The following is a 16,021-nucleotide window of genomic DNA, read 5'->3' on the forward strand; positions in this document are numbered from 1 at the left end:
TCATTATTTTAATATTTTAAGTAATCTGATCTTTTAAAGCAAATTTTAATTTATGAAAGCTAGCATAAGATATGAGCTCATCAGATTAAATTTAACTTTGCTAAACTTTTTTTATTCAATTTTTTAGCATATTTATATTGGTTTCTTACAAGTTCTTTTTAAAAATAAAACACTATTTATTAACATATTTTAAAAATGGATCCCATGATGGATTCTACTGAGCTTTACATAAGAACATGAATAAAACCCGTATCATTTCCTCTAAAATAGCATTTTAAGTAAATTCATTAATATAGTTCCTTAAAAAGTTTTGGTAAGAAAAATATGTCTGTTCATCAGTACTGTGAGGTGCATTTATAAATATTTTATTTGTAGGTTACTGAGTGTTCTCTTACCTGTGACACTGATTTTTTTTTTTTTAATGTTGATCTTCCAAAAGCAGCTGTGGTTCCTGTTTATAATTGGGCAGCTAATTTGTTTTTTTTGACAATTTAAAACATTTTGGCCATGTCTGATTCAACCTTTATTTAGTTGTTTTTTTCCTTTCCTTAAAATATTCATATCTAATCCATGTTTCAGGGTCTTGTTCAAGCCTTGCTTTAATAGAGTCTTATTGTTAATCTAGTCTGCTCATTTCATTCCTTTTTTTTATCCTGTACTTTATCCTCCATTCTTTTGTACTTGAACATGTAGTTAGGGACAAAAGCATCTAACTAGCACATCAAACCTTCAATCAATACCGTCTATAATATTTCTAAGTATTGAAAAGTTAGTTCATTAAATAAAGTTAAGTAATAATGTGGGAGGAACAATCATAGTGGAGGTACAGGAATGGGGAGTTTGGGAAACACAATACTAGAAGATCACCCAAATCATAAATCTTACTTTATACTTTTTAATCCTTTTCTTGCCTCATCCCCAGCACGTAATTCACTGGGTCATACTTTTTAAACTTTTTTCTTTGACTGAATGAAGATTGTGCTTTTACATGGACCAAAGATATCCTTTTTTTGCTTCACTGTGGAAAAATAAGTGGGTTCTTTCTCTGGGAAGAAGCTCTGTTGTTCATCACAGGACCTAAGGATTGTTGCAATAAAATATCCATGTTAAATTTATCTTAAAACTTACTATTTAGAGTATTAGTTAGATGTAGTTGAATAGAAAACATAGTATAAAGTTAATGTGATTACTTTTGGAATCAAAATATGATTTTTAATTTTCATGTTTCAGAGCAATATTACTTATGATGACCATAAAGGCAACTCAACCCTTTCTGTGCCAAAGAGATGTGATGCAGATGCCCCTGAAGGTAAAGCAAGTCTTACAACTGTAAGAAAAGTATTGCTTTACAGTTTGCGGTGTTAATTATTTGGTGCTTTTTTTAATATATAGTAACAGAGGAACTTTTAGCAAGAAGAAATTGTAAATCTCTTCAGTAGAATTTCTTGATGATATAATAATTTTAATTAAGGAAAAGACCATTATAAATTAATTGCTTAGGAAGTAATAAAGGTAGGTATACTTTATCATATTTACTAATATAAGAAGCCGCTCTTAAGTTTTTTTTCTTTGGTGGAATTCATAATTTTTAGAACCAAGATCAAAAGTATCTGTGACCTAAAATAAAATAGCCTTTAATTTGTCCAAACCTAGTCACTTTAGTTAATAATGTTAACGGTAATAGCATTAATTTTTAAGAACATATCATTGTGTTCCACGCACAGTGCTAAGTATTTCATGTGTATTCTGAGAAAAAACTCTGATCCTGGGCTCCTAACCTCTCTGTATTTTTAGAGAATCACTTTTCCTCCACTATTTTCTGTGAGCTAAGGTAATTATTTTCCCTTTGAATATTATAATATTTTGGCCTGATTAGGGATTTCAGATTTATTCCTTCAAAATTTACAGGGTCTTTTTTTGTTTGTTTTGTTTTTTATACTTTGCCTTCAAAATGCTTTTATTTCAGGGTAAAGTAATATGTCAAATAGAGTATATTTCTTCATAAACCATTCATGGGTATCATGAAAAAGATAAATTCTGAGTTTTTTAGTAAGGCCAACTATAGAATGTGATGGCGTTACAGGAATAGGTACAGAATACAGGGATAGCCCAGAGGAAGAAGTGATTTACTCTACCTGGAAAAGATCATTGTGGAATGGAAGTCAAAAAGAAACCAGAACTTCAAGGTTAAAGATTTATCTGGTATGCATGCACCTAGAGAAGGCTTTTGTATGCAGAGGGACAAAACACACAGATAAAATGATCTTAAACTCTATGGGTATATGTTCAAAAGAATATTAAACTTTTTTTTTAATTTTTTTTTAATTTTGGGGATAGGGTATTGGAGAGGAGAAAATGAGATTGCATAGTTAGGATCAGGTCACAAAAGGTCTTGCAAAATAACTAAAGGGTCAGTAGTTATAAACATTAAATAGATGTTATAATCTGATTTATTTTCAGTAACTTAATTATAACAATTTCATAGAGAACAGATTTGTGAAATTGAGACCAGAACATAGAAATCTTGTGTGAGGTGTTGCCTAAGAGAGCTATTTATAATAATCCAAAAGAGATAGTGGTCATGAGGGTGTGAAATGAAGAAAGAAATTTGTGGGTTTAATTTAAAGAATTTTTTTTCTTTTTTTTTAAAATATATTTTATTGATTTTGTACAGAGAGGAAGGGAGAGAGATAGTTAGAAACATCGATGAGAGAGAGTCATCGATCAGCTGCCTGTTGCACACCCTCTACTGGGGATATGCCCGCAACCAAGGTTCATGCCCTTGACCGGAATCGAACCTGGGACCTTTCAGTCCCCAAGCCGATGCTCTATCCATTGAACCAAACTGGTTTCGGCTAATTTAAAGAATTTCTTATTGCTTGGATCTAGAGCAGTGACAAGGAAAATGGAGAATTCTAGATTGGTCCTCTTGTTACTGTGTATTATAGTTTGGTAAATTTCAGTTTCACCAAACAGATAAAAATTCATACTAAAGTAGAGAAAAGTATAAGAAATGATTAGTTGACTTGATATATCTCAGGAATATTCAGGTGGAGATTTTATAGGCAATTGAATGTATATGTAAGGAATTTTGAGGGTAGAGAATGAGAAGAGCATGAAGATTGGAACTCAGAGGAAAATCTAAGTGCAAAGGAGGTACAGAGAAAAGCAGTGCAAAAATGCTAATGATGGATATAAAAATTAATTGTATTGAATAAAAAGGAATATAAATGAGTTTACTTAGTCTGCATAGGAATTCTTAATAGATATTGAGAAGAGATTGGATGGAAACTATAGAAACCATTCAGAATTGCGGACATTTTTTTTTTTTTAAAGATTAGGAGAGACTTAAGGATGGTGGGATAAAACTAGAGTGGGAGTGGTTGAATAAAAATATTAAAAGATGAATGATGGACCAGTATCATTCATTTCTGGAGGAGATGATATTAAGAACATCAAGACAGAATGCTTTCTGTAAATTGCGAGGAAGGAAGCAATGATGTGGACTCAGGGTGGGCAGGAAGTTTGCATTTCTAGATGATTGTCTCAATTTGATATGAAGTGTTAAGCTTAGGTCATCTGCTGATAATTGAGTGGGCACAAAATTGAAAAAAAAAGTGTCATGTTTTGATAGCCCATTAAAGTGAATAGAAGAGGGATCTGACTGAAGATAGATATCAAGGGACAGAGATGAAATGATCAATTTGTATTTTTGTTGAAAATATAGGTAAACTGGTATGATTATTTTTCATCAATTCTTCGGTTGTTTGGGGAAGGTGGTTAAAGAATGAAGTGGGATGGAAAACAAAGGACAAGCTGAGTGGTAGAGAATGAAGTGACCAACCTCAGAATTCAGTATACATAGAGAATAAAGAAGAGGCTAAAACTGGGAGAACAAGAGAAGGGAACACAGATATAATAGCGATATCTCTTTTTGCCCCAAGAAATAATAGTAAAATATTTCTAGGATAAATAATATACTTGATTTTCCAGTTCTACATTTTAATGACTTTAGGCCTAGAGTTTTTACTTTAAAATGTGCCTACACACATCATAAGTAGGATTGGTAATTGAAATGCTTTGGGTTGTCACTTTTAGCTAAATGCAAATAGAATGAAAAATTAAATGTTGAGTTAATCTGTAATATTTTAAAACAAGAAGGCAGTGATCTTGGAGATCTAAAATTATTAAGATTCTGTTTCTTAAATTATTGTACTGCTATTGAAACTTTAAGCAAAAATGCAAAACAAAACAAATCAGGATTTCGGAATTACCTCAAACTTATGTGAGGCTTTAAGAATGCCTTTATATTGCTGAACTGAGTGAATTTATATAGCATAGATCAATAAGGGTTAGTGAAGTGATATACTTGACCATGACATTTTTATGAATCACATTTAGTATTTTTCTTTTTCAGTCTAATCTAATTTATAGTGCTTAAAATGACTCCTTTTGTACTATTTAATATTTTTCTTAAACATTGAAGTTGACTTATCCTTTGAAATGTTACTTTGCAGTACAAAATATACCGTTTAGTTTGTGGAGTTGATTTATACTTCCAACCTTTTTCTGTTCTCAACCTACCTCCAAATTTAAATTTACTTGTGCATATTTGGAAAAGAACGATAGAAATATAACCATTGAATTTCAAGTGTCAGGGTACATTTTTTAAAAAGAGAATTCTTTGAATAAAAATAATGGTGGGAAAAATGAAAAAGCAAATTAAGGCATGGGACTTAACACGGGTGGAGATGGGGTGGAATGTGTGGTGATGGACTGGTGCGGCTATTTATTTAAAGGGAAACTAGTAACATTGTGACGTTTTGGTAGGAACATTTGATTAAGGTAGATGATGGTATAATATAAGTTCCTCAGACACTCGATGGCATCTTTGTTATTTGGTTATGGCAAATAACAGAATTTTGGAGAATAATTTTAAATTTAGAAACAAAAATTATAATTTACAGTGTTATAAATAAAATTATTTCTAAAACATATTAAAGCAATGATTTCTAAAACTACATATATTGATCTCTTATCAATTTTAGATATATATTTTAGAGACTTTTAAAGTAATATTGTGTTCATATTTGGGGTGACCTGGCATTTATTAAACATATTAAAAATATTACTGAAACCCCAGTTTCAGGTATTTATTATGTGTATGAGCCACAAGAGAGTTATTCATCTAAAAACAGTTTAGGTTCTTTGTGTTTAAAATAATATTTTAAAGGCTAGAACAATTTAGAAAATTTATAAAGAATGCCTATTATACTGTGCTAGTGGACCTGTGCATGAAATTCATGCATCGGAGGGTACGTGTGTGTCCCTCAGCCTGGCCTGCACCCTCTCCAATCTGGGACCCCTCGAAGGATATCCTACTGCTGGTTTACAGGGATCGGGCCTAAACCAGCAGTCGGACATACCTCTTGGAATCTGGGACTGCTAGCTCCTAACTGCTCACCTGCCTGCCTGCCTGCTCTCCCCCAGCTACCCCCTCCCCACCAGCCTGATCACCCCCAACTGCCCCCATGCCAGTATCCTCACCCCTAACTGCCCCCCTTGCCAGCCTGCTCACCCCCAACTGCCCCCCCTGCTGGCCGGCTCACCTCATCTTCCCTCCCCACTGTCCTGCTTGCCCCCAACTGCCCCCCTCCTGGCCTGCTCACTTCAAAATGCCCCTCCCTGCTATCCTGATCACCTCCAACTGACCCCCCACTGATGGCCTGCTCATCCCCAAATGCCCCCCTGCTGCCAGCTTGCTTGCCCCTGTATGCCCACCCTGCCTGATCACCCCCAACTTCCCCCTGTGCTCACCCCCAACTGACCTTCCTGCTAGTCTGCTTACTCCCAATGGCCCTGCCCCCCACCAGCCTGAACACTCACAACTGCTGTCCCATTCTGGCCTGATCACCCATAACTGCCCTCCCCTCTTGGCCTCTAACGGCTCTACCTCAGCCCCACCACCATAGCTTTGTCTCCAGGAATGTCTCCCAGTCTAATTAGCATATTATCTTTTTATTAGTATAGATAGAGGCCTGGTGCATGGGAGGGGGCTGGCTGGTTTGCCCTGAAGGGTGTCCTGGATCAGGGTGGCGGTTCCCTTGGGGTGTGGGGTGGCCTGGGCCAGGGGTCTGTGGTGGTTTGCAGGCTGGTGGTTTGGGGCATGGCTAGCCTGGGTGAGGGGCTGAGGTCTGTTTTTAAGCTGGCCACAGCCCATTCAGGGTGGGGGTCCCCGCTGGGATGCCTGTCCAGCCTGGGTGAAGGTTGAGGGCTGTTTGCAGGCTGGCCACATCCTCTTTAGGGTGGAGGTCTCCCCTGGGGTGCCTGGCAAGCCTGACTGATGGGCTGTTGGCCGTTTGCAGGCTGGCCACACCCCCCAACAACCCAACTTCCCAGCCCCTCCTTTTTTTTATTTTTTTTTTATCGCCTCCTTGAGTGGAGGCCAGGGCCAGCTAGAAGCAGGTATTTGAGATTTATTTATCTTCTATAATTGAAACTTTGTAGCCTTGAGCAGAGCCAGGGCTGGCCAGGGTAGGCAGGAAGCTTGGCTTCCTCCATCCACAGAGGCAGTCCAATTCTCCTGCTTGCTGCAGCTACATGGCCGCGTGCCGTATTTGTTGGGTTAATTTGCATACTCGCTCCTAATTGGATGGTGGGCATGGCTGGTGGGTGTAGCAGAGGTTCAGTCAATTTGCATATTTATATTAGTGTAGATTTGCAAAGTTCTCTTAAAATGACAATTAATTTTTTTAACAGGTAATGCATAATTTATATATTAAAACTGAATCAACTGAGCAAATTAGAAATTATTTTAAAAGTTTTATGTCATTACAGCAAAAGGACCTTTATATTCATAGTTTTATATATTTAATTGCTACTTAATCTAATTTGCATTAATACACAATTTGTGCTAATGTGAATAAAATAGTTTTAAAACTAGTGTTATTAAATGTAACATAGACATAATTGAGTCAAAATAGGAAGATGAAAGATCATTGTTCCTTTATGTACAAACACAATAGCTATTATGAGTACTGGGGTGGATTTTTGGAAAGAGAGAGTCATAGGAAACACATATACAATCCCTATCTTCTAAAAGCATACTGTCTAATGAACTTGGATATGAAACTAAATAATCGTAATAGAAGGAAAAGTAAATAGCAGGTATGTTGAAATTACACAAAGTACTGTGGGAAACAAAAGGGGATAATGATTTATTCTGCCCAGAACATTCTAACTGAGCCTAAATAAGTAAGCTGAAACAGCTGGAGGATATTCCAGGTAGAAAAGGAACTTTCATTAACAGGGCATAAAGACATAAATATACTTGCCAAGTTATTATAATAAATGTGGTAGAAACATGGAATATTAGGGAATGCAGTGAAAGACAAAGTAAGGTAATATGTTTCTGAATGATCACTTTATAAAACCTAAGAACTCAGTCTTACTTAGTCTTCTGTTATCTAAGTTGCTTACCTTTTCTTAAAGTAAACATATTGTTTTTATTTTATTTATTTATTTATTTTAATATATTTTATTGATTTTTTTACAGAGAGGAAGGGAGAGAAACAGAGAGTTAGAAACATCGATGAGAGAGAGTCATTGATCAGCTGCCTCTTGCACGCCCCCTACAGGGGATGCACCCGCAACCAAGGTACATGCCCTTGACCGGAATCGAACCCGGGACCCTTCAGTCCCCAGGCTGACGCTCTATCCACTGAGCCAAACCGGTTTCAGCAAATGTATTGTTTTTAATTTTTTTTAATTTTCAATTATACTTGACATCCTATCTAATAAAAGAATAATATGCAAATTGGTTGTCACTCCAACACACAAGATGGCCACCCCCATGTGGACAAAAGATGGCTGCTACAAGAAGGCCAGCAGGGGAGGGTAGTTGGGGACAACCAGGCCTACAGGGGAAGGAAGTTAGGAGGAACCAGACCTGCAAAGGAGGGCAGTAAGGGGTGACAGGACCGGCAGGGGAGTGCAGTTGGGGGCAACCAGGCCTGCAGGGGACAGGCAATCGAGCCAGCAAGGGAGCAGTTAGGCAATGTTCAGGCTGGCAGAGGTGTGGTTAGGGGGTGATCAGGCTGGCAGGCAGGCGAGCGGTTGGGAGCCAGCAGTCCTGAATTGTGAGAGGGATGTCTGATGGCTCTCGAGGAGTCCTATATTGGAGAGGGTGCTGAGACACACACATACACACACACACACACACACACACACACACACACACACACAAATTTTGTGCACTGAGCCTCTAGTAATTTATATTAGTTTTAGGTCTACAACATACTGAATAGACATTCATTTATATAACTTACAAAGTTATCACCCAATAAGAAACTTGTGTTATTTGAATAGTAAAGTAACTGGAAATGAAATAATCTGTATATATCAAAGTTAATTTTGCCAGATGATTCTGATCAAGTTTATTTGTTAACCTAATATATATAGATAGCCTTAACAATAATCAAATGGTCTACAGCTTTAGATTTTAGCTTTAAGTTATAATATTATAGAACAAACTAGAGGCCTGGTGCATGAAATTTGTGCACAGGGGCAGGGGTTGTCCCCAGCCCAGCCTGCACCCTCTCCAATCTGGGATTCTTCTCACAATCCAGAACTGCTGGCTCCCAACTGCTCACCTGCCTACCAGCCTGATCACTCCCTAACCACTGCCCTGCCAGCCTGATTAATGCCTAACTGCTTCCCTGAAAGCCTGGTTGCCCCTAACTGCCCTCCACTGCAGGCCTGGTCACCCCTAACTGCCCTGCCCTTCAAGCTTGATCACCCCCAACTGCCCTCCCTTGCAGGCCTGGTGCCTCCCAACTGCCTTCCTTTCCTGGCCATCTTGTGATGGCTATCTTGTATCCACATGGGGCAGCCATCGTGTGTGTTGGAGTGATGGTCAATCTGCATATTACTCTTTTATTAGATAGGATAGAGGCCTGGTGCATGGGGCGGGGGCAGCTGGTTTGCCCTGAGGGTGTCCCGGATCAGGGTGGGGGTTCCCTTGGAGCATGGGGTTGCCTGGGCAAGAGGCCTGTTGTGGTTTGCAGGCCAACCTGCAACCCAAGCAGAGGCCCTGGTATCTGGAATTTATTTACCTTCTACAATTGAAACTTTGTAGCCTAGAGTGGAGCCAAGCCTTCTGCTTGCTCTGTGGTGGCAGCCATTTTTGTTGGGATTTATGTGACTTATATCATTGAAACTTTGTAGCCTTGAGTGGAGGCCTAGACTGACAAGGGCAGGCGGAAAGCATGGCTTCCTCCATTGTCGGAGAATCCCAAGCCTCCCTCCTGCTCTCTGTAGCTGTAGCCATCTTAATTGGGTTTATTTGCATATTTGCTCCTGCTTGGCTTATGGGCTTAGTGGATGATGGTTAATTTGCATATTGCTCTTTTATTATAGATAGGATGGTTAAGATGACTCAAGTTAGCAGATAATGCTTAAATAAAAACTGATGATGCGTTGAATTACAAAACAACTGAGCAGACTGAAAATTCAAAATCTAAGGTAGGGTTATAATCAGATATAGAAAGTACAAAGGGGGAAAGTAAGAATTCTTTTAAATAACTAAATATAATATTAGGGAAAAGTCAAAGTAAAATGGGCATCAATATCTTTGTTGAATGCTAAGTTCTGAACAAACAAGCCTATGAGTGATTCAGAATACATTCTTTATAAATAAAACAGGTTTGCCTGGCTGTTTCACTTTTGCCAACAAGTAAACAGGTTGACCTGTTTTCACAGAACCTCTAAAATTTAACATTCTGAAAACATTTATTTAAGACAAAATGTCAGTTAGAGATAATTCCCCCCCCCCTCTGTTTCTGTGTAAAAATTATAAACATGAAAATAAAGGTCATAAAGAGGATGCATAATTTGTGAACAGTTTTTAAATTGTAAACTAGAATCCATACTATAAAAAGGTGATATGCTAATTAGATTGGACATCTTCCTAATAACCTTCCAGACATCCTTCTGAACAAAGCCACAGTGGCAGGGCCAAGGCAGAGGGAGTTAGGGCAATCAGGTTGGCAGGGAAGAATCAGGATGATAAGATTGTCAGGGTATAGCAATTATAGGGATCAGGCCAGCAGGGGAGAGCAGTTAGAGGGATCAGGCAGGCAAGGGAGAACAGTTAGGGCAAACAAGCTGGCAGGGGAGATCAGTAAGGGTGATCAGGCAAGCAGGTAGAGGCAGTTAGGGGTGATCAGGCAGGCAGGCAGAGTGATTAGGGGTGATCAAGCAGGCAGGTGAATGGTTAGGAGCCAGTGGTTCTGGATTGCAAGAGGGATGTCTTACTGCCAGTTTAGGCCCGATCCCACAGGGCCTATACCAGTAGTTGGACATCCTGAGGGGTCCTGGATTGGCGAAGATGCAGGCCTGATTCATTGGGCCTCTTGTCTATAATAATAAAAGTGTAATATAATATAATAATATAATAATAAAAGTGTAATATGCTAATTAGATTGGACGACCTTCCAGATGAAGCTGGGGCTGCAAGGAATGCCTGGTCCCTGTTGCCTTGCCAGCAGCTGGAGGGAAACCCGGGTCCCAGGTGCTGGAGTGAAGTCAGTGCCGGTAGCCAGGGGAAGGAAGGACTACTCTTGCACAAATTTCGTACATCAGGCCTCTAGTGTGAAAATAAGAAAACAAAACTAGAAAGGCCATCTAAGCAGTTAATCCCCCTTTTTTCAGATGCAGAAACTAACGTCTCAACAGATGATTTAAAACTTGCACAGATAGTATGAGATTTAGGATTTTAATGAAAGTGTCAATTTCAGTTGTCTCTTTTACTCTACTTAACATTTTCATGTTCTGTGCTTTGTTTGATCATCTGTCCTTTAAATTTTAAGGTCAGGATGGGGCTGGGTAAATGGAAGGGGAATTTTTTTTTTTCCTTTCGGTATGGCCGCTTGATATTAGGAAAGAAATTTTTTCTCTGAGCCCCTATTTTTAGTTTTTCATTGTTAACAGGTCCTCTTTAGTTTAATTGGTGCTTTTATATATTCTTTTGTGGAACAACCATCACAAGTCTGCTGAACACTTCTGATTTTAGAACACAATCTCTACATGAAACATCCAGCAACTTCAATTTACTTTGAAGATCAAAGTTCAAAATACCCATTTAGAATTTTTGTAGATAACTGTGGAAAGACATCTATAGAACTAGATGTGTGTCATTCGGGTGAGCACCTGGAAGATGGCAAATGGAAAGAAGGGCACCCCCCTTCCATTTATTCAGTGTGGAATCATCACTGGAATATAAAATATGTGTGTAGGACTTATTAATCAAATTATTTTATGGACATGAGCCACTAAATATAAATTAAGTATCTCTCTATATAAAAGCCTAAGCGACCGTCCGACCATTTGACTGATAGCTATGATGCACGCTGACCACCAAAGCACAGATGCTCAAAACACAGGCATGAAAACAGAACAGACTGATGAATCTCAGAGGGAAGGGGGAGGGGGAGGGCGGGAAGAGATTAACCAAAGATCTTATATGCATACTAGAGATTCAGTGCACAGATTTGTGCACCAGTGGGGTTCCTTGGCCTGGCCTGTGAAGATCAGGCTGAAACCAGCAGTGCAACATCTCCCCAGGTGTCCCAGATTGTACATGGGCACAGGGTCTCTGGTATGTACATATAAAGATAACTATAAAGAGCTGTTACATACACATTGTGTGCATAGATTTATGGTCTAGTGTCATCTTTCTAAACAACAAAGCAGAACACTAAAAATGACTTAACCTTTTAATCTTATTTTAGAAGAAGTGTATCAAATCTTCAACTTTTAAAAATGGTAAACAAGTGACAGGAAAACGATGTAATAGAAAAAATGTTTAAGATTTGATTTGTGTTAGGCAAAATAATTGTTGGATATAACCCAATTTAAAATGTCACCGAGTGTTTATTATACCTCTGGGAAGGTGATTTGATTTTCCTTCTTTCTGCCAGCTTAGTCTCTGTTTTGTAATCCGTGTTCTGAATTTCTAATTCAGTAAGTTCTGATTCCAAAAATACCTTTAAGTATGGAAATCAGTTATAAAACTTTTGTTTTTAAAGTTTAGAGTATGTTGAGAAAGCTGAAGGACGTTTTCAAAGAAGTTTATACTTGTACTAGAGGCCTGATTCATGGATTCATGCACCAATGGGGTCCCCTGGCCTGACCTGTGGGGATTGGACCAAAACCAGCAGTCTGATAATCCCCCGAGGGGTCCCAGATTGTGAGAGGACACGGGGATATCAGACTGCGGTTTGGGCCCAATCCCCACAGGCCAGGCCAGGGGACCCCACCGGTGCACAAATCCATGCATTGAGCCTCTACTATGCATATAAGATCTTTGGTTAATCTCTTCCCACCCTCCCCCTCCCCCTTCCCTCTGAGATTCATCAGTCTGTTCCATGTTTCCATGCCTGTGTGTTCAGCATCTGCCCCCTGGTGATCGATGCACATCACAGCTACTGGTCGAACAGTCACTTGTGTGTGTGTGCACACATATATATTTACATTACAATTAATTAACAGTAGCAGAATTACAGTTAGGAAGTAGCAATGAAAATAATTTTATGGTTGGGGGGTCACCACAACATGAGGAACTGAATTAAAGGGTCACGGCTTTAGGAAGATTGAGAACCATTGATCTAAAGCTTTACATAACAGATCCTGTGTTTTGATAAAATATAACCTAAATGCTACTTTTCAGAAAACCATATGAAAGCTAAAAAATAAAAATGATTAGATCCTTTGGGTAATAAACTGGACTACAAAATTTCCAGTACAGTTTTAAGAAAAAATAGCACTTATTTATTGAAGCTAAAGAGAGTTCATAAAATTAAAAATCAACAGTGCATTTTCTTAATCAGCAATAGGATGTAATATTGGTTTCCTAATTGCATGTAGAATTTTTTGCCACTGTCCATTTTCAATAAAAATATGAGGAAATCATAATTGTTTTTATAATTGGCTAATAAGTTGCCTTGTAAGTTAGTATTTTCTTCTGTAATGAATAAAGATCTTCTGAAATTTGTGAGGTTGAAATTCTATATTAACTGCTGCATTCATAATTTTCAATCAGTTACATTATACATTATATTGTGTCACCCAGACCTTTCTGAATGGTTTTATACGTATTTCCTTAGATACCACTTACTATGTATATGTCAAGATAGATAGAGGACTTCTTAACATAGTAGAAATAATGTATTTGGATAAAATCACTGTGGCATCTGACACAAATAGCAAATAACCAGTTGCCACTTTCCCCTTAAGAGATATATGTTTTTTTGGAAAAAGTATATGATTTATTTTTAATTCAAGCTATAATGATATCTAAAGTTCAAATAGTAAGCATATCAGTATAAAATGATGTTTTGAATATTTGAGAAGAGGCAGCCATCTTTTCAATAGCATTCTTAGAAAGAAAGAAAACAAAACAAAACTTCTCAAGTTTGGGCTCTCCTGATAATTGGATTCTTAGAAAAGTGTAGCTTAATACTAACCACATCCTATTACATTGTTCATTTTTTAAATATTCATCAGGAAAACTTTATCTGTTTTAGAATATGTCTAACACTTCTGGTTAAAATGCTTTTTATATTTCAAATAAATTGAACTAGCCAGTATAATGTTTTTAATACTTATTAGCCAGGATTACATTGGTGGCATTCATTTTTAAAAATACATCCTATTAGTTGGTAATTTAAGTTATAGTAAGAAATTGAAACAGTGGGTTTTGGAGATAGACGTAGACACCAGTCCTGTCTCTAAATATTTATTGTCTCTGAGACCTTGGTCATTAGTTTTGTTTAATAACTGTTAAAGTACAGTATTAATAGTCCACATCAAGAGAGATAGTATCTCACAGTAGTTTTTATTTGCTCTTATAGATCAGTGCACTGTCACCCGGACATATCTGTTTCTTCATAAGTTCTGGTTCTTCAGTGCTGCGTACTATTTTGGTAACTGGGCCTTCCTTGGGGTAAGTATGGTTATCCCAGAGGTGATTTGACCATTAATGGTCCATTTGTATCACAGTAGTGCCATTGGATTTTAAATTTATTATTTTCTGAATGACTTTAGATTTGAGAAATAACATAGTTCATTGTTATTTACAGGTATTCTTAATTGGATTAATTGTATCCTGTTGTAAAGGGAAGAAATCAGTGATTGAAGGAGTTGAAGAAGATGATTCAGACTTAAGTGATGATGAGCCCTCTGCCTATTCCATCTGACAGCCTTCTGTCTTAAAGATTTTATAAAGCTGACTGCAATATCTCATGCATTTTTGAAGTGTTAGGATGGACTAAAGATCTTTCATAAACAAATGGAGCATGGCTATTTAAAAAACTATATTTTTTATGTTTTCCGAAGTAACATTGTATCATAGATTAACATTTAAAATTGCTATAATAACACTCTGTAAATATAAAATTACCAGCTTTGTGAGGGTATGTTTGTGGAATTTTTCTCTCTGGTGTATAATAGTGTTAAATTGATTAAAAATCATCAGAATTAATACCCCCTTTTGTCAGTTTTTAAAAACATAATAAATCACTGTGTCTTTGCCTTTGGATCTCTAAAGCAATGTGAAATTTTAAAGTATCCATATCTGATTGTCTGAAAAAAATACTCACAATATAGCCAATAAATAAATGTTATTCCCCATGCATCTTGTTTCCTGTTTTCCACATTAAATCACTAGTGCCATTCAAATAGATTTCATGTACAGATTTCAGGCTACTTGATGCTCTAAGACTATGGCATTCTAAGGTGTGTTATATTGTTATTGTTCAAATATTCATTATTTATTTTACTAGTGGCCTGGTGCTCAAAATCATGCATGGGAGAGGGGCTCCCTCAGCCCAGCCTGCACCCTCTCCAATCAGACATCCCTCTCACAATCTGGGACCGCTGACTCCTAACTGCTCACCTGCCTGCCTGCCTGATCTCCCTTAACTGCCTCTGCCTGAATGCCTCTAACTGCCTCTGCCTCGACCCTCACCACCATGGCTTTGTCCAGAAGGAAGTTGTATGCTCAGAAGATGGCCGGTCGACCCAGTCTAATTAGTATATTACCCTTTTATTAGTATAGCTAGATTATATAGGATAGGGTTACTCCTTAGGGGGAGGGGAGGTCAGCAGGTGGAGATGCTCTTGGCAGACAAAAAAAATACATAATCCCTATATCTGGACTGATAGCCAGCCATGTGCACTATATGTCAAACCAGTCATTAAAAAATTGAACCACTTTCTTTTAAAAATATGTGTATTTTATTGATTTTTTACAGATAGGAAGGGGGAGGGATAGAGAGTTAGAAACAGTAATGAGCTGCCTACTGCACACCCCCTATTGGGGATATGCCCGCAACCAAAGTACATGCCCTTGACCAGAATAGAACCTGGGACCCTTGAGTTCACAGGTATCCGATGCTCTATCCACTGAGCCAAACCGGTTTCAGCAAGGAGACCTTATGTGCTGCGTATGCTTGACTCAACCAATCAAGTGATGTTGATTTCTACTTCTTAACTGCCCTCCCATTTGTCCCCTCTTCTCCATTTTTACTGCCACTCATTGTGTTATGGACTTAATTGCGTTGCCCAGAATTCTTAAGGTGAAGCCATAACCCCTAGCACCTGAGACTATGGCTATACTTGGAGATAGGGCTTTAAAAAAGGTAAAACGAGGCCATTCAGTGGGGCCCTAATCCAGCGTTTTTCAACCGCTGTTCCGCAGCACACTAGTGTGCCGCGAGATGTTGCCTGGTGTGCCGTAGGTGCAGACAAGACAAGAATTTTATAACTTTTCACTATTTTGTTTACTTAATATTTCATAATAAAGTAATTATAAAATACTTTCTTTGTGTTTATTTGATTCCTATTCAAGAGAATTACTTTATATATAGTCAATATAGGCACAGAGTTAAATTTTTTAACATTTTCTAATGGTGGTGTGCCTCGTGATTTTTTTCATGAAACAAGTGTGCCTTTGCCCAAAAAA

At 37.8% G+C, this 16,021-nt stretch overlaps 1 protein-coding gene and 1 long non-coding RNA gene across 2 annotated transcripts in view; both read left to right on the plus strand.

Annotated features, from left to right (window-relative positions):
- LMBRD1 (LMBR1 domain containing 1) overlaps positions 1–14,687 on the plus strand; it is a 73,504-nt gene extending 58,817 nt beyond the window's left edge. Inside the window, exons 14-16 of the mRNA XM_036414779.2 lie at positions 1,231–1,309; positions 13,911–14,002; positions 14,139–14,687. Of these exons, the coding sequence (XP_036270672.1) occupies positions 1,231–1,309; positions 13,911–14,002; positions 14,139–14,255 (288 nt within the window). The 3' untranslated portion in view covers positions 14,256–14,687. The remainder of the gene's footprint in view (positions 1–1,230; positions 1,310–13,910; positions 14,003–14,138) is intronic.
- On the plus strand, positions 1,317–13,443 carry LOC123651351. Its single transcript, XR_006739997.1, has 2 exons — positions 1,317–2,202; positions 13,013–13,443. It is a non-coding gene; the product is annotated as an uncharacterized LOC123651351 (long non-coding RNA).
- Positions 14,688–16,021: the final 1,334 nt, after the last annotated feature.

This window comes from Pipistrellus kuhlii, unplaced genomic scaffold, assembly GCF_014108245.1.
Source record: "Pipistrellus kuhlii isolate mPipKuh1 unplaced genomic scaffold, mPipKuh1.p scaffold_m20_p_5, whole genome shotgun sequence".
NCBI classification, from domain to species: Eukaryota; Metazoa; Chordata; class Mammalia; order Chiroptera; family Vespertilionidae; genus Pipistrellus; species Pipistrellus kuhlii.